This window comes from Amblyomma americanum, chromosome 9 (assembly GCF_052857255.1).
Source record: "Amblyomma americanum isolate KBUSLIRL-KWMA chromosome 9, ASM5285725v1, whole genome shotgun sequence".
NCBI classification, from domain to species: Eukaryota; Metazoa; Arthropoda; class Arachnida; order Ixodida; family Ixodidae; genus Amblyomma; species Amblyomma americanum.
This window is the reverse complement of record NC_135505.1, coordinates 118,635,996-118,662,420: the sequence shown is the minus strand read 5'-3', so window position 1 is coordinate 118,662,420 and position 26,425 is coordinate 118,635,996. Positions and strand designations below refer to the sequence as shown.

The window sequence follows — 26,425 nt, the reverse complement described above, 5'->3', positions numbered from 1 at the left end:
CAGCATTTCTAGGGACAGCTGCAACCAACTAAAGTCTAGACCATTAAAGAAGTCTCCAATTCTCTTCAAGCGTTGCCCGTGTTGGTTTGAAGCCAAAAAGTTACCGTGATGGTATTTTGACAGTGATGGGTAGGTCAATGAACACAAAATCGACCCCATGATAACAAAGTAAAGAGTCTCGAATTGTCAAAACTAATCAGTGTTCTCCATAGGTCCTAAGAAGTAAAAAAAGAAAACACATTTCATGAAAAGGTAATGTTCAGATCATATTCTCATATTATCAAGCGTTCACTAAACTTACCAGAGGATGGTAGGATCACTAGCGCTTCTGCTCAGCAGGTAACACGATGTGACAAGGAAGCCGCAGAACAGTGAGAACATTATGTGCTGTGATGGGTTGTGGCCCTCCTGAAAAACAGCGGCAAAAGACTGGCAGTCAATAAAAAAATAAATATGTTAGTAAATGCTTTACCAAGTACCAATGAATCCATGAATAGTCTGAAAAGTACTAATGCTGTTCCCACTGGTTCAGAAGAAGTGCTATACAAAAGTCACGCGGCATAACATAGTATGCTTACATCTGGAAATCGTTCAACGCCGAACTTAACACTATGCTTAACCCCTCTAGCGGACTTGGACGGCCAGGCCTGTCATAAGCCAATTGGCATTTCGGCGTCTCTCATAGCCTGAGTCGCTTTGGGACGTTAAACCCATATAAACCAAACCAAACCAATTGGCATTTCTGGCTCTTGACAAGTCCAGCTTGCCGACAGATGATAGCATAGATGACAAATGGTAACATTTTTGGAAAAAAAAAAAAAAAAGTGTCCTCATGGGGGTAAGCAATCCAACATACAACCCAGGCGAAAAGTAGCTGTTAAATTTTTAACATAATGCCTATATAATCCCTAGGACCTTTCTGTAATTGTACGTAACACTGTGTTTCCGCATTCTAAACAACTGTGAACAGACCAAACAGCTTAAAAAAAAAGTTCAAAAGGGTTAAATGAACAAATGAATAAAGCAAAAACCATGAGTCTAATAATTTGACGCAACACCGATTTTATTGTAACGACTGTCGCAGCAGCCAAAAATGGCAGCCATAATAAGTGTGCTTTGATTCTGCAGAATGAAACAGTGAAGGGATTCGCACTGTAGACGTCTTCCCTTTCACTATTAGCACACTGTGATATGTCTGCACCAAGAAGCCACACACAAACACACAAAAATTTCTTCTGATGTAGACCCCGCAAGTTCAGATGTGCTAGCGCCAAATTCAGAAGCCGAATTCGCTTCTAAAAAGCATCAACCACTACAGATAATTCTGCACCAAGAAATGACAAGTTAATAACTGCAGGTGAAAGCCTGTAAAATGTGGGGCTAGAAAACGAGCCTACAGCAGTGATTAGGTTATGGAGCCAAAAATGACACAGAAAACACAAATTACCTTCAAAGCCACATAGGCCAGCCCAAAGAGGAACACCACGAATGCCAGGCTCCTCGAGATGCAGTAGACGGCAGACACCAAACCAGTAGTCGCTGGTCACAAATAGAACAGATAAGGGATTAGTATACACATAATGTTTCATGCCTCTCCCCAAAAGTTTGGCCCTAAAAGATTACTTCCACCAATGCGCACAGACTGCCGCTAACAACCGAGTTGATAGTGCCTTTATGAGAACAAAATTTGCGCAGTCCAAATCAAGTTCGACAATTATTAAAGTCACGTTGGAATTTGGCTATCGAAGTAAGATATGCAAAATGTGACCTAAATTCAGTGCAACATGTGAGGTGGGTGGGTGAGTTTTCTGTGTCAAATGTTCCGACAGTGAGGAATTGTAATGTCCGGCACCCGAACGCCATAATCATGCTTTAAGCAACGTCGTGGCTTAATTAAATGAGGTTAGGCAGCTGCTGTTATACACGCTTTGATTGAAATTTTTAACCACAAGCCAAAATGATGGTACGGCAAAACCTCAAAGAGACGCAACTTTCAGCAAAAATTTCTTTATTTATGCAAAAATTTTTTTAGCATATTAGAAATAATTTTACGAGTACTCTCACAAAATTTCACTGTTGTATCCCCAGAAAAACTCTTTTCTTCTACATGTTTTTCTTGGAATCTTGTGAAAACTGCACAGATTAAAGAAAATGTGGTAGATGTGGTTTCGAATTCTTGCAAGTCAGTGTCCTCTGTCATACCTGGAGTAAGAAGAAAATTTTGTACACGAAATTTAAAACTAAAAAATCTGAACAAAAAATCTTGACCAGCACTATTGTCCTAGGAGTGCAACAAAACAAATGGGATCAATCAAAATAGATAAAACAGTCATGAAAAAATCTACTCTGGAAGGTGAGTGTCCAGGCAAAAAACCGAAACGGAGAAATATGCCCCTTGTTTGAGCGTTTCACCAAAATGCGGAGCTGACGCGGTTCATGAAAATTTTTTAAAGTACTCCTCAGTTGATTTAAGCAATGAGAGTTTGGTGCAGCATAAAAAATGAGGCGTACAAGCGGATACAACAATTTTCAAGAAATCAGTTTTCTTTGTCATTTTCTGGGATTTCAAAGCCGCTTGCTCCCTTAAGGGGAGGAAGCTGGTGTTAGAAAAAAAAATTTTATTAATGAAGTCACAATTAAGAAATCTTCAGGGAACACGTATTTTTGCGTGCTGATTCCAAATATGGAATTTAATTTAATGTACAACAAGTCCTTGTGGACATGATGCAATATGTTATGTAACTTTTTGTGGAGAGCTTTAACGAAATTTTGCTGCAGGGAACTTGCTAGAATGTATGCCATCCGCTTGTCCTGACAATAAGCTATGCAATAAGGGTAAAATTATTATCCTGCCTATCACAGAAGTTCAGTTACAGGGTTTTGAACTTCGTACTTCACAAACGGGAAGAAAAATTTGTCTTCCCGTTTCTGAAGTGAGAACTTCAAAATTCTATAACTCAACTTCTATGGCAGGCAGGATGATAATTTTAGCTTTATTGCATAGCTTAATGTCAAGAGAAACCAATGGCATGCATTCTAGGAAGTTCCCTGCAGCAGGATTTCTTGAAAGCTCTCCACAAAAAGTTACATAACATATTGCATAAGTGCTCAAGAAATGGTTGCACATGAAATTAAATTCCATATTTGGAATCAGCACGCAAAAATAAATGTTCCCCGAAGATTTCATAATTGTGACTTCATTAATAAAAAAATTTTCCTAAGACCCTCTTTCCCCCCTTCAACATATGTTAATCTGAAACCACCTGTATAAGTGATGCTTACTGGACTACTTGAACATCCAATTAAGAAGGAGTCAATGTTCTGTTACTAAACAGTCTATTCCACAAAAAATGGCAAGGCTCAAAAAATGAAGCAGTAAACGAAGTCTATTCAGGCCTGCATGTGCACTAGCTGTTAAAGACGGTGGTAACAGAAAATGACGTTAAACTATTAAAGCTACAGTAAGGGGACATGAACAGTGTTGTTCCTAAAGGCAAAAGCGGCATGTGAATGATGTGACAAAATGAGACAATCCTACTCACCCGATCCACCAAACAGGTTCATGTCAATCTGTTCAAGGAGGTACGTCACAAATGTGTTGATCTGAGGCAGCAATCCGAGGCTGAAGGTGACAGGGAAGGCCAGGATGAAGACTGCGTGGGCAAAAATGCAAAAGAACGAAAAGCACAATCAACAAAAATGTCTGCCCCAACCATAGCAGTATATTAACAATGTGTATCACTGTTTCCTAGCGGATTTTTACTTTGAGGGAGAGGCCCACGAGCTAAACTGAAGTACAGTTGTGAGTAACGTACGAGGGAAGAAACTTTTTGAACCAAATCGCGAATTTTCTGGCTATCTGAGAATGGCTTTTCAAAATTATAAGCCAAGAAGAACAGCTACAGAACAGACCGTACTTGCTGCACATTATTACGAAGTGGCTAATAAATGAATGCTTTAATTGTGTTCCCTTTCATATTGATCACGATTATACAGCCCCATCCTCCCGAATAAGGAAAAAGTTTGAAGCAACTGTAAGCTGTCAACGTGCATCATTCTTATCGTAATGCAACTGCTACTAAACTCTTGCATGACAAACTTTACGGACACAAATAACTGAAAAAATACAGAAAAGACAAGAAGCAAGAAAAGAACTGACTCGTGACTCGTTTTAATTTGAAGCAAACATCTCCTTACCTGCTGATGATGATTATGGATTTTTATGGCACAAGGGCATCTATGGCCAAAGTGCCATGGCACAAGGCATTTCATGACAGCATACATGTGCAGTGATGCACAGCTTAAAGAAAGCTTTGAAAAAAATAAAAATTACACATAAATGGAAAGCTCTCACAGATGAAGCCTTTCTCTAAGAAAAGATAATAACAGTAGCACAATGAAATAGCATACTCTGTTCAATAAATACAAAAGTGCAATTACACCAACCTGCCTAAACCTCCTCCATTCTGAATGCTGCACCCCAGTAACTGATTGACAGAAATATAACCATTTCTAAAATAAATGCTCCTTTGCTTCTTGAACCAGAACGTGCCCAGTCCAGAGCACAAGCGACTTATCACCTGCAAGCTTTTAACCGCAACTTTAAAGTTTCACGTTTCTCAGCACACATCAACACACACAAAGGGTGACGCTATTTCCCTCGCTCACCAATGAGGAAGCTCCGTGCCCAGGTGACGGCAGCGTCGGTAACGAGACGCACGCCGTACAACGTGACATGCGGGTACTCGACTCGCGAGTCGATCAGGAACTGCACGAGCATCAGCATCGAGCAGCAGAGGCAGAAGTACACGGGACGGCTGTACAAGACCACACGGTTGTAGCCCTGGGCAAGAACAAATCAGGAGAGAAACGTGACCCATGCCATCTCATCACAAGATCCGCGCCAGTCCATACCCATCTGGTGCTAGGAAATAAGAACTGAAAATTGGCTGTGAGGAAAGAAAAGGTGCAGTAACTGCCTCACACCTGGCGAACACACCAATTGCGCTGTCAGTGAAGGGATGAAGGAGAAATAAAGAGGCGCCCTATACTGTGCAACAACTTTTCTTGTTAGTGAAGCGTCGTCTCTTCCTACACAGCAGAATACAGTCCTAGGCTGTAGCTAATAGTTTCCTCTTGAAGCAACTACAGCAAAATGTCATTAAGGCATACCCGCTTAAGCGGCAGTCACCCTTAAGATGTAATCGTGACAAATCCCAGAACTCTGCCTCCATTAAACATCATGCATTTGGCGCATGCTTAAGGTGTAGTGCCTTACAGCGGAACTGAACACCTCGGTTAGTGCATACTTATCAATGCGTACGAGGCAGAAGGTGTATCATGTAAAGCTGTCATGAACTATGCTGCGCATTGCAAGAAAGCTTCACTGGCTCTCCCAAGTGTAGGTCGCAGCAACATGTCGATAATGATACAGCACAGCACGCAATGAGCACGCTTGCAGCTGCTGACATGCCTGGTAGAGAGCACCCTCTCGACCTTGCAGAACACTTCCTCCCCTCCTATTGTTGGGGGTTCCAGCAGACCTCCTCTGCTCCGCCGCTACTCTGTTAGCAGATGCCAGTCTCTTAGTGGTCCCAGTATGAGCTGTGCGAATGCGGATGTGCTTCGACAGAAAAGTAGGATGCAGAATAAATAAAATGCCCCGAATATTGCTATCAGTCGGTGCCAAGCGGAAGGCTTGCCTGTTTTCCTTCTGTCACGTGACCGCCCTCAGAGCACCTCATGCATTCGGCTTGACGGCACACCCTCCGACTCCAATTCAGAGATCACCCCAATCTACACACTCTGGGTCAGAGGATCAGTGATCGACCCAAGATACCTCTCTCCATTGCCAAGACCAAGTTGCCGCCAGGTAGAGTGAGGGGCTCCAGGATTAGTTTCGAACATATGGGCTTCTTTAACAAGCACTGACACCACACAGCAGATAGTGTCTTTTGCACTCCACCTCCATCGAAATGCGGCTGGGGTTTAATGTAATGTGAGCACATTTGCTGCAACCACTCACAAGAGAAGAAATTTTCCAAGGAGAAAACCCACTGGCGCCCACTTTCTTCACAGTCCACAGGACCAGTCAGCCCCCCCCCCTCTTCCCCCCACACACACACACACACACACTCAGAATACTGTATAAACGCGTGTAAAAGCCGCACTTTTTTTACAGATTTGAGGGCCAATTTTCGGGGTGCAGCCCATACATGTGATTTACGAAAAAAAAAAACTGTATTTTTAAAGTAAAAACACACCAATCAGGAAATCAGTGGCATTTATTCTACATTCAATCGCCACTCGCAATGTATTTCCACTCCGAGCTGGTGCTGCGCTCCAGTGCACGCTCATCCCACAAGAAGTCGCGCAGCACGTCCGCTGTCAACGCATAGCCGTTGTTTCGCGCTTCTATCACTTAGCAGAGCAGCCCTTCTTCCAGTTCAAGAAACTTGCACGGCTTGCCGCGGAAAGCGCGCTTTTTGCAGCTTGCGTTCCTCAATGCGTCCTTTTGGTTGCACCATCGTCAGACGCACTTCTCGGCCACATCGAATTTCCTGCCCACTGCACGCTCGCAGTGTTCGATAGCAAACTCCCAGTCGTGTAGCTATTAAGGTGCTTGCCTTGTAGTGCTAAAACTGCTAAAGCTACAATGCTCCGTGGCAGCACGCGAAAGCCACAACTAACACCTGTGCCTTTGACAGCAACAGAGCTGGTGATACTGATGCCGATATGAATAGTGGGAGCTGGCGGGAGCTCGCGGCAGAGGAAAAAGTTGACGATGATGGTGGATGGTGACCTCTGCCGCCATCCATAGAAGTACATGGAAGCTCCTATGCGCATGAGTCGCCTCTGCGATGAAGCGCGCCATTGCTCGCAGCCGGAGCTGACCGCGCAGGCCATGGTACGTGCATTTCGAAGGCTATTCCCGCATGGGTCATGTGGAAAGTATGGGTGCAGCCCTTACATGGATATTATTTTTTTCTAATATTTCCTTCTGGAAAAGAGGGTGCGGCCCATACACGAGTGCGGCCCTTAGACGCGTTTATACAGTATGTGGCTGCCATACGTGCCGAGTCTCTTTGAGGATCAAACGTTCACAGGCAGAGACCACCTGATATCGCACAAGCTGTCACAAAATCTCACTTAATGGCCCTGTTCTCGTAGGATCTAACAGTTTTGCCTCGAATGGGACTCTGAGACCCTGCAAGAACTCTGCCACTCGTCATTAATCACAAATCAGTAAAAACAGAGTATGCACTGGTGGCCGAGGTGAAAGCCAAACTGTTGACCATCTCTTTGAAGACCTCTGCACAACCAACCACAGAAGAGAGTGAATGCTGCTGACAAAATGCACAGTGCACCATCACGAGATAAATACCAACTCTCTAACTTCATAATGAGGAAACATATGACCAGACAGAGCACACAGGTGGACCACTGTTGCAACTTGTCATTCATCTTGGTAACAAAAAAAAATGCAGCCTTCCTATTTTCATTCTTCACCTTTTCACAAATTCTGTGTTGCAACTAAAGTTTTTTTCTTTCTCGTGAAATGGTGCATCAATCAGCATTTTCACTATGTAAGAAGAAAGAGTGCTTCAACCATAATTAATCTCCCTTACTAAATACACTGGGCGCAAATACTCATGCATCACTATATTTTTTTTTGCTTGTTACAAAACTTTGGCCTTAGCAGTAGTATCATCAGTGGCTGTTTAATGTACCTGCCAGTTATTCACTGCCTGTCAATGTCTCGTGTACACCACCTAGAGAAGATTTCTCATACAAGAAAACTGCAAAAGTTATGAGCATTGAAACTCACATGAGTTGGCGAGGCAGCGTCTGGCTGTACACTCTGAAACAGAGAAGAAAAAAAAAAAGCAGCACATTAAAAAAAAGCAAGGAGAAGACGACATGCACAGTGAAACTACTGCACCAATGGTCCTTCCAGAAATAAAGCACTGGTTCTGCCAACAGCTTCAAAGCAGGACCTTTAGAACTACCCGGTATGCATGTGGGCAAACACCCTAGCAGTGTTTTGATAAACATAAACTGAGAGAGTGTATTTCTCTGTATTTTTATCGAACTGCTGGTTTTGTTCGTTTTGGACAGTTTTTTCACTGTGAGTGTCTGACAAATTGCTATGTAAAAAATTGGCCATGAGAACATCCTACTCATTTTATGTGGGCTGAGTCTTATAAAGCAATTCACCGAAAAAAAAAAAACCTACTCGGCACACATCACCAGAAGAATGCTGACCTCAAACATCAGCTCTAATCACAGCATTTTAGCAAAGTGCCCAGCGTGATATCTAACAGTACAGTAGAATCGTGACGATCCGTCACAGCCGATACGATTTTTGACTTGATACGAATTTGTAAAATTCCCTGGCCATGGTGAGCAATAGGAAGAATTGCAGATGTTCACAATGGCCTCCCGCACCGATACGGATAATATGGCCGAGGAAGCTGCAACCACACCCATGAACACAAAGGATTGCCCTCACATTGCAAACATCATGATAACCTCGTGGATGCACCACAATCACGAAGCAATACCACGCAGCTGACGCGTCACCCACGCCACGGTCACCAGTCACACAATACGAACCGCAAGCAGTGAGAGATGGCGCACGGCTGAAAACAAGTTTTGTCAGCCTTAAAGGGATCAGCATGAATGCAATTCCTGTGCTTCTGCACACACATTTTATTCGTCCTTAGATGACACAAATTATTTTTTTTGTATCATCAAGATTCTACTGTGTACTGCAGTACATCAGCAGCCCGACGCAACTAACAAGCATTAACAATGGTATATTTATTATTTAATAAACAAATCACACAGGGCACTGACCTTGAGCAGGCAGTACTGGCAGCTTGCCATGACAAAGCAGAATAAGAAGCTGTAGATGTCCTGAAAGAAACCCCGGGAGAGACACAGGGCTCCCAAGATCGCAACCAAGACGGCCAGCACCACAGACAGGATGTTCTCCATAGCCGTCAGGTTCCTAAGACAAGGCAAGCGTAGAAAAACTTGCTTGAAATGAATTTCAGAACATTCGCAAGGCTCTGCTGAGACAGCCCAACCAACAAGAATTGATCTCATCACATAGTTAACCAACGTCGCCGACACTTATCGCCAACTATCTTCCCTCATGCTGAGACAGCCGAACCAACAAGAATTGGCCTCATCGCAGTTAACCAACGTCTCCGACACTTATCACCAATTATCTTCCCTCATGCTGAGACAGCCGAACCAACAAGAATTGGCCTCATCGCATAGTTAACCAACGTCTCCGATGCTTATCACCTTTCTTCCCTCCCTCATGACATGAGGGAAGAGTTGGACAAGGACAAGGTGAGTCGGTTACCACACCTTTTCTTCACAACCTAACGTAATTGACGTTCAACCTTTTTTCCAGTGCAAACTAAGACAACCATGCAGATTTTTCACCCTTCTCTCTCACTAAGGAGAGACGCTAATACCCCGTCAAGTGTGCTAGTGCACTTACGGGGAGTGCGTTTCAGCGTCTCCGGTGACACTTTAGCCTAAGTGGTGCTAAACGAGAAAGCAGAATGCACTCGTAGCACAAAAAATGCCGACGGAAAATGAGAGGAATTTTTGAAGTAGATGAAAAAATAAAAACTTCCTAAGATCTGATTGTCTGCCGCTGCTGAAGAAACAAAAACAAACTTAAACAAGTTCTGAGAATACAAAAGGAAACGTTTTTATGCTACTAAGATACTGAAAGTCAAGACTGCCAAGGTAAGCTCTTGGCCTATCCAGAATTCTGACTACAAAAAGATGATGGCATGCAGTGGCAGTGAGCCAGAAAACCGAAACAGCGATGAAGTCAGGGTAATCGAAAGTCACAGATCAGAAAGCACAGGCCACATAGACGCTTCATTACATCACTGGTGTGGTCAGCACATGTCCACCCCATCAGCTGGCTCATAAATACAAACACAAACTGAATTACAATCGCATCGCCGCAGTGCTGCATCACGTCCAGCGATGTCAGTTGATACATTATTATTCTTCCTTTCTCTGTAGTGTTCTGCTTCTTTCTCAGATAAATTCCCCACGCCTGTTCAACAGCTAAAATAAGCCTTTCTGTGTGTTTTTTTTTTTTTACACATTACATTCTGTGCCTTTGAAAGAGCTGCCGGTAAGACTACACACTTGCCAGCACAGTGCATTCCGTGAATGCACTATAACCTGAGTGCACTCTTCTGCATTCAGTGCACTTGTAGCTACTAGTAAGTGCACTTAACTCATCCGCTTGAAAGAGGCATAATCATTATACTGCCAACCCCCCCCCCCAATCTCACGACAGCACGCACTCCCAGGCCAACATGTACCGTACTGACATGAACGAAGGCTCGCGCAAACCAAGCTCCACCTGTACCAAGGACACAAGACACATTCCTCCAGCAGTTGTTTCCTCTCCTGCCTTCCCAACATTATCAGACCCACCTGTCCAGGACCGTGATGAGAGCGAGCCGGTCGAAGCCGACCTTGATGGACTTGCACGGCAGCAGCCGGAACCGGTAGTAGTGGCGCGGCTTGCTGCCCCGGAGGGTGCCGCTGCCCACAAACCGCATGTGGCACGTCGAGTCCAGCTCCGTGTCCTGCAGGAATGTGATACAGCGCCTCCTCAAGCACCACAATCATTCAAGTATAAGTCAACTCGCCCATCCGCCCCACTTTTTTGGAACGAACTGAAAAGTGGCACAGGATCTACCCATATTAATAATAATAATTGGTTTTGGGGGAAAGGAAATGGCGCAGTATCTGTCTCATATATCCTTGGACACCTGAACCGCGCCTTACGGGAAGGGATAAAGGAGGGAGTGAAAGAAGAAAGGAAGAGAGAGGTGCCGTAGTGGAGGGAATAATTTCCGGAATAATTTCGACCACCTGGGGACTTTTTTACTGACATAGTACACCACATGGGCGCCTTAGCGTTTTTCCTCCATAAAAACGCAGCCACCGCGGGCGGGTTCGAACCCGGGAACTCCGGATCAGTAGTCGAGCGCCCTAACCACTGAGCCACCGCTGCGGGTCTCTACCCATATTAGTGTACATTTTTCTAAACCAATTTTTCTAAACCAAATAATGCATTTATGCAGGAAACAGGCCATGCGAAAACAGATGTTCCAAGAAGCTAGAAGTCCTACAAATTTGTCACTTTAGATCCCAGGTGCAATAAGGAACCTCGCACGCGTGTATTATATCGAAATGACGGCTGTGCTACACAAGTGCCGTTCAATCACGACCAGGAAGGTTTCTACAACTGGCACTGCGTCTTGGAGGCATATAAAGCAGTGCCATTCAACTCTGATGTGCAATCTTTCTTTAAGTGCACGCTTCTTCACGGAGATGACACAGGCTGAAATTCCACTCAAGATGATGGTGGACATTCACCTTAAACAACTAAACAAATTTTCAATGCTGAAACGATTTTTCTCTCTGCGCGCAGGGGTAGGGGGCATGAGGGTATGATAGGCAAGATGCACAATATGGTCAAGCAGCACGGTCCTGGCTTGTGGCTGCGTTTGTGGCGGACGTGCTGACGACATCAACAACATGGTTTCACCAAGCATGCCCTATATGAAAGTCGCTGTAAGACGCTTGACTTGATCAATGTTTCAAGATAATGCGAGTTCGAGCCACTGTAGTTTGAAATCATTACGCATGGACTTAGCCCTACTGAGGACTTCATTTGGGTGATGATGGGGAGGATTGGGGCATGTTGAAGCCCAGCCAGAGTGCGCACCTGATGGTTTTGTTCACACAAACTACCTGCAGGGCAGTAAGTGAACTGTCACCGAAAGTGAACCACCTCACCTGGGATGACGCCGTCTGCGACAGGGTGGCGGCCCCGCCGACCCCACTGCTGGCCGCCGCCATGGCCATGCGGCTGAGCAGGGACTCCGCCAGGAGCGCTGGCACGGCTCCTCTGGAGGTGTCGAACCGCGAAGCCCCGCCCCCTTCAATGGCTCCGCCTATCAGCTCATACCGGTTCTCCAGCACCACTGTGGCACCCCGCCTCAGACTAAGCCCCGCCCCCGCTCCAGAGGGCAGTGAGAGGTCGAGCGTGGACGGAGCTGCCGCCTCCTGGCCGTGCTGGCCGCTGCTGTGGTGGCTGCGCCGGTGGTGGTGGTGATGATGCCGAGGTTGATGAGCGTACTGGTGAGGAGTGGCGGATGAGGAGGAAGGCAGCTGCTGCAGCTGTTGCTGGTGCGGCTGCTGCTGTTGCTGGTGGTGTGCGTGATGGTGGTGGGACCGGTGGTGGTGCGACTGCTGGTGGGAGGATGGGCGGAGCTTCGTCGCCACGGCGGCGGAGGAAGCCGAGGCCTCGAATGTGACGCATGGCGTCATGCCGGGGGCGGGGCTGAAGCCCAGTGTGATTGGGCAGGTGCCGTGGGCGGGGGCGGGGCTGCCGCTGTCCAGCATAGTTGCGGAACTGGACGAACTGGAGCTGCTGTGTGACGACGTCTCCCTGCGCGATAACCAAGGAGTCGTCTTGTTATTATTACCATAACATCATAATCATGTCTGCGCAGCAAAGCTATCCAGTTGCCCTATATGCTTCCCCAAGCTCAATAAGCTGGCAGTCGAACTATAGTAGCATTTTTTATCCACCAGTTGCAAAGCAAGGACTGCATAAAACATTTCCTCAATCAATAGCCTATCATGCGAAATACAATTTTAAAATGACCAGATGGATTTATTCAGCATAGAAAGTGTATGCCCATCCAGAGCAAGGAAAAGGTCAATCGCAAGTCCCTCATGTATGATAGCACCATAAAGCTGAGTGCTCACGAAGGAGCTAGATTCGAAACAAACAGAATTAAGCATTTTCAACCCCTACATTGAAATCACCAGAATGGAAAGAGTCTCGGTGCCTCGGAGACTCACCACTTGCTGTCGAACATCATCTGAAAGATTTTGGTGTCAGGCGACATCTCGAGGCCTCGTGACACACCCGTACTGTTTTCATCGAAGGTGTAGGTCTGCCAGTTTCCTGAAACATGAGAGAAGTAAGCAAAGCTATGGAAGGTAGAACACAAGAGCAAGCCGTTTTTTAATTTTTCATGTAAGTAAACCACACACGTAAAGTATCCTGTGCACAATGCAATTCAAGTAGGAATAGAAGCTTTAACAGCAAACAAGCGAACACCACACAAAGACCAGAATGACAGGCAGCATGCACATACATACACATACAAGCACCATTTAATTTTGCTGTGAAAAAAAAGGAGAAGTATGATACATGGTCACACCAGAGCAGCGTTGGCTGAAAGAAACGAATTACTGAGGAGAAAACTTGACCAACGTATGTAACATGCAGATGCATTAACTGCTGATCCCTCTGAGCGACCGAGCTGATGCCAGAAAAAAAAAAAGATATGCTGTCAAGAGTTCAAAGAATCAGCGAGGAAACAGAGTCCCCAAACATGGACGGCGCATAAACAAGGCTACTCGCAGGTTGCCGAGTGGCCTTTGTCTGGCAATGGGCTTGAAACTTTTCATTTTCCCGTTTAATCGTCTGTTTCCTTTTTTACTTCTACTTTTAAAATTGTGCACATTTTTCTGTTGAAACTAATACTTCGTTTTGTACACAGACCTGTATTTCCTGTAGCATCCACTCCTGTGTGGACCCGAAAAGGGTCTACTAGAGTGTGTTTAAAAAGATATCGGGGCTGAAGTTAAGCCGGCCTGGATCAATCAATCAATCAATCAATCAATCAATCAATCAATCAATCAATCGATCAATCAATCAATCAAATCAATCGTTTTATTTTCACCACAAAATGATGAGGGTTGGTTCAGGCAAAAAGTGGAAACAACTTCCACTTGAAACAGCCTGAACCCCCCGTATACATGGCTTGCAGCGTGGGGGACACGTGTACGTGGATCGGCAGTACACATTGTTCCAATGGCAAAGACGTCACTCTCACTGAATGTGGAGCTTTCACAAGCCACAAGGGGCCAAAAAATAAAATGCAGCCATCGTTTTGCCACCACTGGCCGTTTTTGCAAGCAAACTGCCATGCATGAAGGTAGCTTCGCACACATCCCCGAGGCTATGCCCCGTCAACATAAACTTCCAGACGGTGAAAACAGAGTTCTGGTTAATCGCGACATCCCAAGCTTGAATGGAGTGGTGGAAAGATTCTCAAACCCAATTTTGACAGCAATAAATGTGCCTTGTGCTATTGAACAAAACATCAATATCACCAGGGACAGCTCATTTTTACCAACAAATATTAGACAAATTTATCTTCAGTATCCCTTCAAATAAATAAAAAATAAATAATCTACCAGATGATAACATCGATAACAGTGATGAGAATGATGAAACTTTCAGTATATAGACAAGCGTCATGTTCATAAACAAAGGTGGCGCTGCGGTCGGCAGCGACGCGGGGTGTAGGCAAAACGCAGCACGCCTACACTGCACCAAATGCCGCTGCCTTCGAAACCAACTGGTGTATGCGAATATTTCAAAGCGTGCGCGTCGCTTGTGGTTCGAAACATTTTTGTTGGCGCTCGGAAAATAGTTCTGCATTTTTTCAGCCTGTTCGCCAGACGGAATTAGTAGGCGTAGAGCTGCGTCGGGTGCTCTCTGCTACTAGTTGGCGACAACTAAAAGCGCAGCGCTACGGCGGGTGAAAGCGCGAGGTATGGGGAGGAACTAATCGTCCACAGTTCTCAACTTATGGGCCGATAAAGCATATCCGAATGCTAGTGCAAGGTAGGACGACGTGATGCACGACGCGAATCAGCTTTCTCACACGACAAACCTTGTAATGTGCTTCCTATTTTCACCAAGCCGCTTCACTCCGGAGACCTTGGAAATTAATGAACACTATAGCTGCTTTGAATAAGGCAAATCCGTCCCGAGAGCTCCACGAGTGCATGCATAGACGTTTTCCTCGAGCTCCAAGCGAAATTTACGCTCACTCTGCTAAGCTATAAAATTTTGCTTCTTATTTTAGAATTTATTCATGTGTGCGCATTCTGCTTGATCGGAGTGGCTTTTGGCATGGAATTTGCTGTGTTCGCCAGGTTCTGATCAACCTACAATGTGAAAATTCAAATAATTTGGAAAATAACACTGTGCGACTTTGTTGAGATCTTGGCGTCATTGGACCGGTGTTGAAACAGCACACTTGTTGAAATTCGCGAAAATGAAAATAGATAGAAAACCGTCGTGCGTACTACTACCCGAGCCCAGTGCTTCTTCAAGCGCGGCACGGTGTGAATGCTGTAGGCAACTGGCGGCAGCTTTATGTCCTTTTTTTTTTTTGCGCGAAGTGATGTTCGGGACGTTGTTCGGGGGATAAGCATCTGAAAATGGCCCCCTGCATTCAACTTACGATCCTAAGCACACAGAATATCGCGCTTAAACTTACGCTGAGAGCACGACAAAATGAGAACGAGTTGCAGGCGTTACCTGATTTTTGCACTGTTCACCACGCGACCGAACAGAACAGCAAAGATGCCAAGTCAGAGACATGAGCCAACTTATTAGATTTGAATGCAGAAACGCAATGTAATAACCCAAGGGGTGAAACGAGCTCGGCGTAATAACCCACAAGCTTGGCGGTAATAATTAGCCACGAAGCCGATCCGGTGCCGAACTTGTCTTGCTCCTTGGCCCCTGCCCGTCGCTTTTGCACCTGCCTGACTGCAATAAACTCATGGAAACTGTTGCTGCTTCCTTTCTTCTGCATTGCGGCTCAACCAACCACACCACAATTTGTTGGCACGCCGTGAATTGTGCCCAAAAACACGCAAGCGTGGCGCACCCAATGCGGAAGGTCCCGCTTTTCACCTACACAACAAGTCACTGCTGACGCAAACGCCGCCGCATCTCTTTGACGTCATGGCCTGACGCTTGCCTATACCACGTTTGCACAATTCTAACGCACACCTTTTTTTCTGAAAACAAGCGCCCAAAAATACATGCGCGTTACAATTGTGCCGAAAACTCAAAAACCTCAAAACCGAAACTTCAAAATCAAAAACCGAAACCGAGCAGCTCAATAAAGTTTGGCCAGTCACATTGTCATCGTCATCACCAAGCCGTTGAGCGTCTTTCTTTGTGGTTTTGTGTCGTCGTTCCGTTGGCATGCGTGCTCAAACAAGGTGGTGCGCGTTCATCCACCCAGTTAGCCCTAACCCAGTAAACATGGAAAGAAAACGACGGTTCCATTATGAAGCATCGTTCAAGCGCGAGGCAATCATCATGGCTGAAGCCACAGGGAATCGGGCAGCGTCTCGTGCGTTAGATGTCCCGGAGACATGCGTTCGCAATTGGCGGAGGCAAAGGGACCGCATTTTTCAATGCAAAGCATCACGGAAAGGCTTCAATGGCCCACAGCATGGTCGATTTCCAGAACTTGAAGATTCTCTTGCAGAATATATCAACGAGCTCCGAAGCAACCAGCTGCCTGTGTCCTCGGATACAATCAAGGCGAAGGCCCTCCAACTGGTGAGGCAGTACAATATACAGTGGGATCGGTTCAAAGCCAACAGGAGTTCAATTCAGAAATTTTTCAAGAGGAAAGAGTTCTCACTTAGGCGGAGAACGAGCATCTGCCAAAAACTTCCAGACGCGTACGAAGTGAAGTTGATCGCGTTTCAGCGGTTCGTGATCAACCTTCGTCTCTCGCGTAACTACCCACTTGGGCAGACCGGAAACGCCGACCAAACCCCAATTTTCTTCGATATGCTGTCAAACTATACGGCTGAGTCAAGGGGCTCCAAGCAGGTGCGTATGCTTATGTCAGGCAATGAAAAAAACAGGATGACGGCGATGCTATGCTGCACGGCAGACGGACACAAACTGAGTCCGTATTTAATTTTCAAGAGAAGAGAAAAACTGTGCCAGTGGACACTGCGTTTCCCAGCAGCGTCGTCGTCCGCGTGCAACCTAAAGGTTGGATAGACAGCGACCTCATGATCGACTGGATTAATTCGGTCTGGCGAAGAGGCCTGGAGCCAGCCTTGGCGTGCGCGCTCTACTGGTTCTCGACTCCTTCAGGTGCCACGTCACCGACCGCGTAAAGGAGAAAGTTGCGGCCTGTTACACAGATCTGGTGGTTATCCCTGGAGGAATGACATCGCAAATCCAGCCACTCGATGTGTGCTGAAGCCCATAAAGGACCGCGTACGCGCAGCATACAACGAGTGGCTCGGTGAGCAGGTCCTCACGCCAGCAGACTGTCCCAAGAGAGTGACACTCGGGGACATAACCACATGGGTTCACGGTGCTTGGAAGGCCCTCCCGCAGGCGATGGTCGTGCAGGAATTTAAGAAGTGTGGCCTTTCGAACGCCTTGGATGGCACTGGGGACCTGCAGTGGTCTGTGGGAAAGAGCTCTCGTCCGACTCTGATGGCGAGTAGCCTACAATGTCTACGTCTCGGTGTGTGTGTGTGTGTGTGTGTGCGTGCGTGCATGAGAGAGAGTGTGTGAGTGTGTGTGTGTGTGTGTGTGTGTGTGCGCGTGCATGCGTGCGTGTCGATTTGTGTGCCATAAAATGTTTATGCAATTCTGAGGTGTCTGTGTTATTTTTTATGTGCGTGATAGAGTTGGCACCAAGTTATTTTTTTTGGTTTCCGGTCCTCAAATTTTACTGTGCGTTACAATCGGGGACGCGTTAGAATCGTGCAAACACGGTAGCCCAGTTCAACAAATGGCCAACAAAGAGTCGTGCAAAGCTCACCATGCTCGTCCTGGAAGCAGTGTACCGCGCCTGGCGAGGTGTCATCGTGTGATATGGCCAGGTGGGTGCCGGGCGTCGACAGGATGCTCGCCAAGAGATAGGCAGGTGGACCCCGGTCCGTGCAGCTGCGCCGGCCCGACGGAGTCCAGCCGGCGACCGCCACCGCCGACTCTTCATCCTTCTCCCTGCACAACACAATCGAACAGCATCACCAGTCAATCGCCGACCGATCTTTCGAACCTGGTGGGTCACGAAAAACAGTCCCAACAGCCATAGTCTGAAGAATACTAAAACTAGAATACTAAAATACTAACACTAAAAATATTCAGGCCTTAAAAAAGACAAAAAGGTAGGCATGTGCGAATACTCGATCAAAAAGTAAAGTATTCGCTGCCAATCTTTGGTATTCAAAATATTGAAGTATTCGTCTCAAGCAAAAAGGCATCTCTGGAACTCTTGCTGCATGTGGTTTCAGTTCAGCGCACCTCCTCCAGTATAGCATCGTGGCATGCGCGCAAACAAAACCCCGGCTCCGCACCACGTGCAAGCACTCTTGCCGGTCTGCGCATGCTCCCGGCTACAGGTGTGAGCAGGCGGAAGCGCGGCACTCAAATCTATATCTGCCATGTGTCTGCAGCTGCACTAGCCACCGCATGTGCCGTAAACAGCACGATGGTGTGTCCCTTTCCGACGCCTGGTGTTGGCGCTATGCGTGCATTGTGTATGCCTTGCAGGTGTTATGGAGTCACTGCTTAAAAGTAACAGCTGCACAACGGTGTCATCAATTAAAAGCAGCAGTTGGAGGCCCCACATACAAGTCTCACATCCCATAGATACATCGACACCTTATGTAGGTCGGCTCCCCCAATTTCTGATGGCCATTTCTGCAGAAAGTCGACACAGCTTCAATGAGTACGGCAGAGCTTCATAAGCTCTTAGTTTGTTTGTTTGTTTTTTTTTTTCAATGTAATGCCCTTCTGTGTTCAAAAAATACATGATTTTCGAAATGCCTACTGTACCATTCAACCTTTTTAGTGTGCCAGAAGTACTGGAAATATTCACTTCAGAATTATTTGCAGAGAATTACTATGCACCTCAAATTTGCTTCGCAACAAAAACCACTATTCGTACTTGCCTAGAAAACACAGTTCAATAGAATCTGGATGGTACGAATCTCACTTGGTCACGAAGAATATCCGCGTCATGCAATATCTGTATCATTCGAAACAAACAAAATCCGCATGCAGAAATGCATTCACGCAGATCTGTTTACAGCGGACCAGATTTATTAACTGCTGAACACCACAACATCACTGTCAACATTGCGTAACTGGCGATAGTGCACCAGTGACGTGCAAGCAGTGTTTAGTGCTTAAGGGTGTAGTCACGGCTCGTGTGTCCAAATTATCTTTAGAGGCATGGGAGATTGTTTGAACCACCCGAAATTCTGCACACGCTGTGCACTGTACCTATGACCAGGGAATTTTACTAATCCTTATCACTATGATACTACCCTCTATTGGTGTCTTCGACTGGTCGCTTTAGATCGCTCTAGAGCGCTCCGAGAGGCGACTGCACATTCGGCTGGTCGAAAGTGGCCGCTCTGACTACATTCGGCTGGTTCTTTCTGAGCGCTCGCCTCCAGCTCAGAGCGCTCTGAGGCGCTCCGAGAAAAAAGTCGGAGCGGCTCCAAGATGAGTCCATGTGACAGAGCCGCTTCCGCCATTTCGCGAAAGAGGTGCGAGGCCTCGGCGTCCCCTGCTCGTAGGCAGAAGCAAGTGTGGGCTCTTGACGCAGTCACGCTTGCTGCGTTGTGTTTTGCGGGTGCCGCGCTGTGTGAGGCAAAATGTTCAAGAAACGCCGGATAAGCATGTACGCTAGGAATGCGGTCTGTGTTGCGGTCGCATGACAACAGCGATTCCAGCAGCAGCTCAGACGAGGACGACAGTGTTATCCACAAGGCGATGTTCGAAAAATGAGCGTCCCGTGGGACGGAGAGCCGGGGTAGCGATCGATACAGGCTAAGCGGTGACCGCGATGCAAACTGTGCGACCACGTGCGGCTAAAGGCAATCAAGGGACCTTACGTGCGGCTACTGTTGACATCAGCAGCGATGCCGCGTCATGGTTACGGAAGTTACGTCGTCCTTCTGCCGCCTGCGCTTCCGCTCTGAAAACTCGCTGACCATTCGGCTTGACTAGTCTCTATATGCGCTCAGAGCGAGAGCGGCTCCCACTCTGCCAGATCCGAACCGGATCGTGGGAGCGACCAGTCGAAGACACCATATGAGATGCATTAGGGTTGCAACCAGGTGTTCAAGTGCCTGACGTGTTTCTTATTTTCATAAGGGCAATTAAGAAATGGGTTCACAATGAGATATGGCAAAACCAGAACAGATGGAATGAACTAACCCTTCGGCTTGAGTCAGGGCTGGGTTGTTAGGCAGGAGGGACAGGAACTCGGAGGTGCCGTAGTTGGCTTTCCGGCGAGTCGCGGCCAGCTTGGGGCGCTTGCGGTTCGAAGCAGGTGCTGCTAGAGAGGGACACAACCACAGTACCGCAAAATTTCAGTCAATCCAAGTCAATTTCAAACATTTATTTTGAACTCACCAGTCCGTTAAGAATCGGTTTAATTCTTGAGAACTAAACAGCAGTCTGGAACCACAGACCCACAACAATGCCAAAGAGAGGTCCTAACTATTCAAAACTTGGAGCAGCATTGCCAACAGTGTAACTTTAATTCATCACTTCGTTGAAAATTACACAGAAGAGTGTGACCAAAGGCACACAAAGCTGACGAAAAGGCCTCAACAACTCACACCTAGAGCTGCAATTGCATATCACAACATGAACTTGGAAAGACATGTTCACTGCACATGCCAGAAACCAATCACATGCAAGTGTTACGCAACGCACAATGAAGCACCACGTACATTAGAGATCCAGCACTCTGAATGTCACATAACGAGCACATCCGTGGTCACGGGACTTGGTTGCAGCTAACACGCAAATGTCACAAAGCTCGGACAGCAAAAGCAGCACGGAAATTTCATGCCTAGTCAACTAATTTTCAACAAGCAATGAAAATTAACGAGGAAAGACTGCGAATGCGAATTAGGTGCACTGGCACTTCAGTTTTCACTTAGGTTCCTGTGTTCACAGATGGAAGTTGTTCAAGATAGCAATAATTTGTTAATGCCCACCACACATGAGAAATTGATCATTCTCTACTTTACATATATATATCATCGAGATTCCTCAATGTGTGTATGTGTGTGCATATGTGTGCGTGCATGGAAGTGTGTGCATGTGTGAAGCAGGCTTCGGACATGCATACACAAATACACAGACAGACTGACAGCCAAACAACCAAACAAACACACAACAGCTAAATGTGGCGAATGGCAACTATAAGTGCAATCACACTAAAAATTTTTTACAAACGTGAAGGCAATATCAACCTTGTGCCCAGCAGATTGCAGTCTCTGAGGGTACATCTTAATGAACGAATGAACAAGCTGCTTACTGAGAAGAGAACGCAAAACTAGAATAACATTAACGCTAGCGACAGCCTTGCAACGCAGATTGAAAAAAAAGTGACCAAACATGTCTGAGAAGCACTTGGTCACCTTTGGAAGAAGGTGGCGAGAAGCTTGCTGGCACCTCTTCAGCATTGGAAGCGAGCCTCCCTGAAAAAGTCACCAGCACACTCTTCTTTGTTTGTTGGTTTTTTTTGTCTTAACAACTGAAAACATATATCATGCGCGTTCAGGCACATGGAAATACTACAGTCAAACCTCAATATGGTATTAAACAATGATACAGTAGCCGACGGGTAATTCTGACTCCAGTAATTCGGACTTGTAGGATATTTCGGACCTCGATGAGGCACCGTCAGTCGCCCCATAGAAGCGCATACATATTCATGACATATATTTCGGACTTCAAAAGTCCGAAATTTCGATTTTTCGGACTAATTTCCGTCGCCTGCGGGCCAAAATCGGCCATCTTATCGGCTTTTTGCCGGTGCAAAAGGCGCCATCTTGGATTGAGGTGGATTTACGCTGCAGTTGAATTGGCTTGACATACTTTCGGTACCTCATTGTTGCCAGTAGAGGTCCCTGCGATCTCTGACACTTCGAGGTGGCAGCCGGATTGTCATCGCCGTCAACTTGCTTTTGTCGCCGACGTTGTCGCGGGCTGTTATCGCTTGTCCCATACGTTGAAAATTGGTTGTTGGGGGAAGGAAATTGTGAAGGAGCTATCTCACATCCCGGCGGGAAGGGATAAAGGAGGGACTGAGAGAAGAAAGGAAGAAAGAGGTGCCGTAGTGGAGGGCTTCGGAATAATTTCGACCACCTGGGGATCTTTGAGGTGCACTGACATCGCACAGCACACGGGCGCCTTTGCGTTTCGCCTCCGTCAAAACGCGGCCACTGCGGTCGGGTTCCAACCCGGGTACTCCGGATCACTAGCCGAGCGCCCTAACCACTGTGCCACCGCGGCGGGTTCCATACGTTCGCCATTCGCCGTTTCGTCACTTAGGTTTCTCTAACCGCGTCGACCGAGCGGCGCTCAATCTTCACAAAGTTACATCCGTTCGCCGTATTGTGATTGCCTCCGGCGGTTCCGCTGCTTCGAACGAAAAGTGCCTTATCTTTGCGTGTGTTTGATGAGCGGTGTGGTGTACACTTGTGTTGTGGACAACATGGCCCTGCCGGGTCCGTCAAAGAAGCGTGGGATGTATTCCAACTAAATGCGATGACCTTGTTGTCTAGCGTGTATAGTGAAAACACAACTTTGGGGCAAATACAGGCGCATATCGTCGCCAGCAAGAGAAATTGACCGCAAGGTAAAATCAGTGACATTTTTAAGCCGATTTCATCTCAATAAAGTGATTTTTTTGTACTTCACGGATATTTCAGACTGTTCGATTATTCAGACCATTTTTCAGGTCCCTTCGTGGCCGAAAAATCGGTCACCGACTGTATAATGGACTATTGGCAACATCATAACAAAAACATGCGACTCATACTTTATACAGTAAGCAGTACCCTGCTGCTATGTTCCTGGCTGCTATGTTTTCGCAAGCCATTCCCATTCAAGCTCTCATAAAACCCCAAGCGATACAAACTGGGCTGTTACGTCACAACTGTGGCCGCGTTCCTGCATGCTAGGTCGCGAACGTCACTCCGCGGTAGTGCTTTACCCCACGCCAGCATTTGACAGCATTTGACATTTGACAGTGCATGCACAATGACGACGACACACCTGCCAGAGCAGGGACTCCATTCACGCCTGTTCAGCGGCTTTTGGTGTGTTGCCCCCACCCTGATACCAAGCACGCGCCGACTGAGCACCAGACACAAGCCCTGTTTGCACCTATTTTTCGTGAATATTTGTCAGATAATACTTCTATGCAGACGTATACACTGCGCTCGGCTCTGGTCAGGTGGTGGGTGCGGATCTGGGAGGAGTTTCGGCCCCTGTAGGGTGTCATTGCGCATCCTATTGGGTCCTGTCAGAACCACATCCTCTGACCGGTGGGATGACGGCACACAACCCTCGCCAAAGAGGGCCAAAGTGTGTTGTCGCTGGCTGTGCGTTGCCGCCTGAATTGGGGGCAAAAGTAGGCTGCTGCCGGGTCTAGCTGACCGACCGGCAGCTGTGTGTTCAATAAATAAATATGAGGCTGTCAAATAATATGTCAAGTCTTGGAACTGTCTCTTTGAGATATCACTGTGAAAGGTGGTGGGGGACGATCATTTCAGACTTTTCGAATCTAAGAATCTAGGCGACCCCCCCATCTCCACTTCGAGAATCGCAATCGTGAAAAAATAACGGGTGCTTAGAGTCCAGTAGGTAGGGCAACTGAAGTACAATTACTGAATACTTCAAACTCTAAATATACACTAGTTGCATTGCTCAGTCATAGCAACTGGCATTCAAAAAGAAAGGATGAGGAAACTGACTTCACAGAGCAAAACAGTAGACACAAAGAACAAGGGACAACAATTTGAAAGTCGCGGTGCTAGAAAACTTACGATAAGGAAAAGACCTTCAATTGACACATTGCTAAAACACAACGACCACACAAAGACCAAGAAAAAGAATTTCATAGGGCAGAGTTAGGCATCCTGGAGACGAATGATGAGAAAAAGGAGGGTGTGGTTGCGGGCTAGTTGGTATAACATTGCTGAAAAGGGAACAGCGCGAACACAGGATGAAGAGAGGAACGTACGATACAGGCACAGCGCCTGTGTCATACGTTCCTCTCTTCGTCCTGTGTTCGCGCTGTTCCCTTTTCAGCAGAGAAAAAGGGCTTTGCAGGATGCAACATAAAGCGTGAAGGACAGAAGAAAAGGATCTCACAGAATTCTGAGCAAAAAAAAATTTCAAATTGTGGCGTTTAAACCAAAGCAACACACGGGCTACAACAGACACCATAGCAGAAGGCTCCAGATTAATTTAGACTGCCTGGGGTTCTTAAATGCGCGCTGACATCACACAGCGCAGGTGCCTACATTGCATACTAGTTACAATGTCTCAGCTGATGAGGCTAGCCATTACATCCAATCCATTACACACAACAAATTGTACAACAGGTTTATGAAAAAGTTTAGTAACTAGAGTGTTCTGGTTCCAGCTTGAAGCCAATGAGCCCAAGAGAATGTAGTCCGTAATAGACTCACGGCAGATGTCCAACTCCCTCTTCAGCTTCTGCAGTTCAGCCTCGCACTCCTGGGGGTCGTTGAGGTTGAGGATCTCCAGCAGGCGGCGACTCAGCAATGAACGCACTGTCGTCCGCGTAAACGACCCAGGCACTGGTGGATACGATTGGTCTCCTGCATTTTTCGAGTCACAGTCAATTATTATCGAAGACATGCACCATAGCCCTATGATGGCAGGTGCTTCTACCGGTGGGGCTTGCAAGACCCAGTTTGATCTTCCTGAGAAACCCCTCGCAACCATCCATTAATTTAACTGCCACCTTCCGCCACTGCCAACAACAGGTTTTCCGCTCAATAGGGCCCTTAACACTCTCACATTAAAAGCACAAAATGAAAGCCTTCAATAAAAGGAAACTTCCTAGATCCACTAGTGCATATCATCTTTCTGGAGTATTTCACAACTGAGTACAGAGTCGGTCACACTTAACTATATCGCTGGAGCACTGTGCTGCGGAGTAAATTCAGTTAAATCTTATTGCAGCTGTTTTCCTGGGGGTAAGCTGCTGGTGCCTGTGCGGTTCACATGTCTATTAGGCTGCTCTCCAGCACAAGTATTATCAGTGAAAATCAACACATAGTTTAGAATTTCGGTTTATTTCCGCCGGGCGGCACCGCCCCTGCACTCTAGACAAGTGTAATCGACTCTGTATTGTGCCCAGTGCATGTCAAGGCCTCATTTAAACTATGCACAAAGTAGAACCAAACTAATATTACTTGTTGTTACAGGCTGCATGGATTCGATAGCATACTTCTTTAAGATTGCCTTCTACATGGTGAGCTTTCAGAAAAACAACTTACACCTCAATGAGTGAATATCTATGCGTCAGAGCTTCACGTGAACTAGGAGGCAGGTTGCAGTGAAGGTGCCAAAAAGAATTTTGGTACTTATTTTTTCAAATGTGTACTGATATCTCAAAACGTGAGTATTTTTTGCATTTCGCCTTCAGCGCAATACAGCTGCCTCAGCCACAGATGAAATTAAAACCTTGTGTTCACTAAAAGAGTGTCTACTGCCCATAAATGGGGTCTACAAACTGTGCGAGCAGCTACGCAGAACAGCTCTAAGCCCAAGCGTTCCCCGTTACTCTGTCCGGCACTGTACACACCTCTAGCATCCTCTATGTACTGCTTTGGGATAGCGCCCAGGGCAGTGGAGAGACGTCCCGAAGCACCAAGCGGTGTCATCTCATCTGGTGAAGACGGTGAACTGCCGTCGGAGAGGCTCTGCTCCGATGATCCACTGCGGGCCCGCGCGACAGAGTCCTCACACTGCCACGGTAGAAGAGCGGAGTCCGCATCTCCGCCAGCCGTTGCAATGAGACACGTCTCCGTGGTGTCACCACCAGCACGCGGATGGTTGCATTTGTTGAGCTCGGTCTGCTCCTTGCAAAACTCTGGACATGAAACATTGGGCAAAAGTTTCGAAGCAGAGTTGAGCTACCACAATGGAAGATTTGAACAAACCAACGGCACTGCAGAACAAGGTGGTGTGACTGGCAACAAAATGGATTGCAAATACTTTAAAAAACTAAACCAATGTATATACACAATATTAAAATTCTGCTCTGGAAGAAGTTAAAAAGAAGTGCTGTTGGCTCTCCCATTCATAGTACAAGGCACTGTTCCAACAAATTTGAAAAAAAAAAATTAACCAACTTGCTGCTTGTCTTCACTTTGTGACTAGTGTGTTGTACCTCTAAGGTGGGGGAGGGCATATGGCATACAGATTACCCAATCAGTTATGAGCCAGTGATCACCCACTTTCTCAATGTCCACTGAGAATTTACTGTGTTTAATTATCTGCCATACTCTGCTTTATCCAAACAGATGTTAGGTCAGAGCCTCAGTTCTAAAGTGCTCAGTAAGTCTTTCGCACCATAATCCGCTGCATTTCACTCTGTCCTGTTAAGTCATAGACAAGAAAACTAAAGGTGCAACACTCATAGGA

The 26,425-nt window shown here is 46.5% G+C and overlaps 1 protein-coding gene across 8 annotated transcripts in view; it reads right to left on the bottom strand.

Moving 5' to 3' along the window:
* pcx (pecanex) overlaps positions 1–26,425 on the bottom strand; it is a 75,331-nt gene that overhangs the window by 34,864 nt on the left and 14,042 nt on the right. For 4 of the 8 annotated variants that reach the window (XR_013308451.1, XR_013308452.1, XM_077637052.1 and 1 more), the window contains exons 8-21: positions 25,584–25,871; positions 24,439–24,591; positions 21,376–21,435; positions 20,159–20,279; positions 17,748–17,932; positions 12,931–13,036; positions 11,857–12,511; positions 10,483–10,637; positions 8,860–9,013; positions 7,829–7,861; positions 4,669–4,843; positions 3,543–3,653; positions 1,448–1,539; positions 302–408 (exon numbers count right to left, since the gene is read on the bottom strand). Coding sequence is in view for 6 of the 8 variants with exons in the window: in XM_077637052.1 (XP_077493178.1) it covers positions 302–408; positions 1,448–1,539; positions 3,543–3,653; positions 4,669–4,843; positions 7,829–7,861; positions 8,860–9,013; positions 10,483–10,637; positions 11,857–12,511; positions 12,931–13,036; positions 17,748–17,932; positions 20,159–20,279; positions 21,376–21,435; positions 24,439–24,591; positions 25,584–25,871 (2,395 nt within the window). In the remaining 2 variants the exon portion in view is untranslated. The remainder of the gene's footprint in view (positions 1–301; positions 409–1,447; positions 1,540–3,542; positions 3,654–4,668; positions 4,844–7,828; positions 7,862–8,859; positions 9,014–10,482; positions 10,638–11,856; positions 12,512–12,930; positions 13,037–17,747; positions 17,933–20,158; positions 20,280–21,375; positions 21,436–24,438; positions 24,592–25,583; positions 25,872–26,425) is intronic. The other 4 variants (XM_077637053.1, XM_077637055.1, XM_077637057.1 and 1 more) reach the window with 3 other exon arrangements.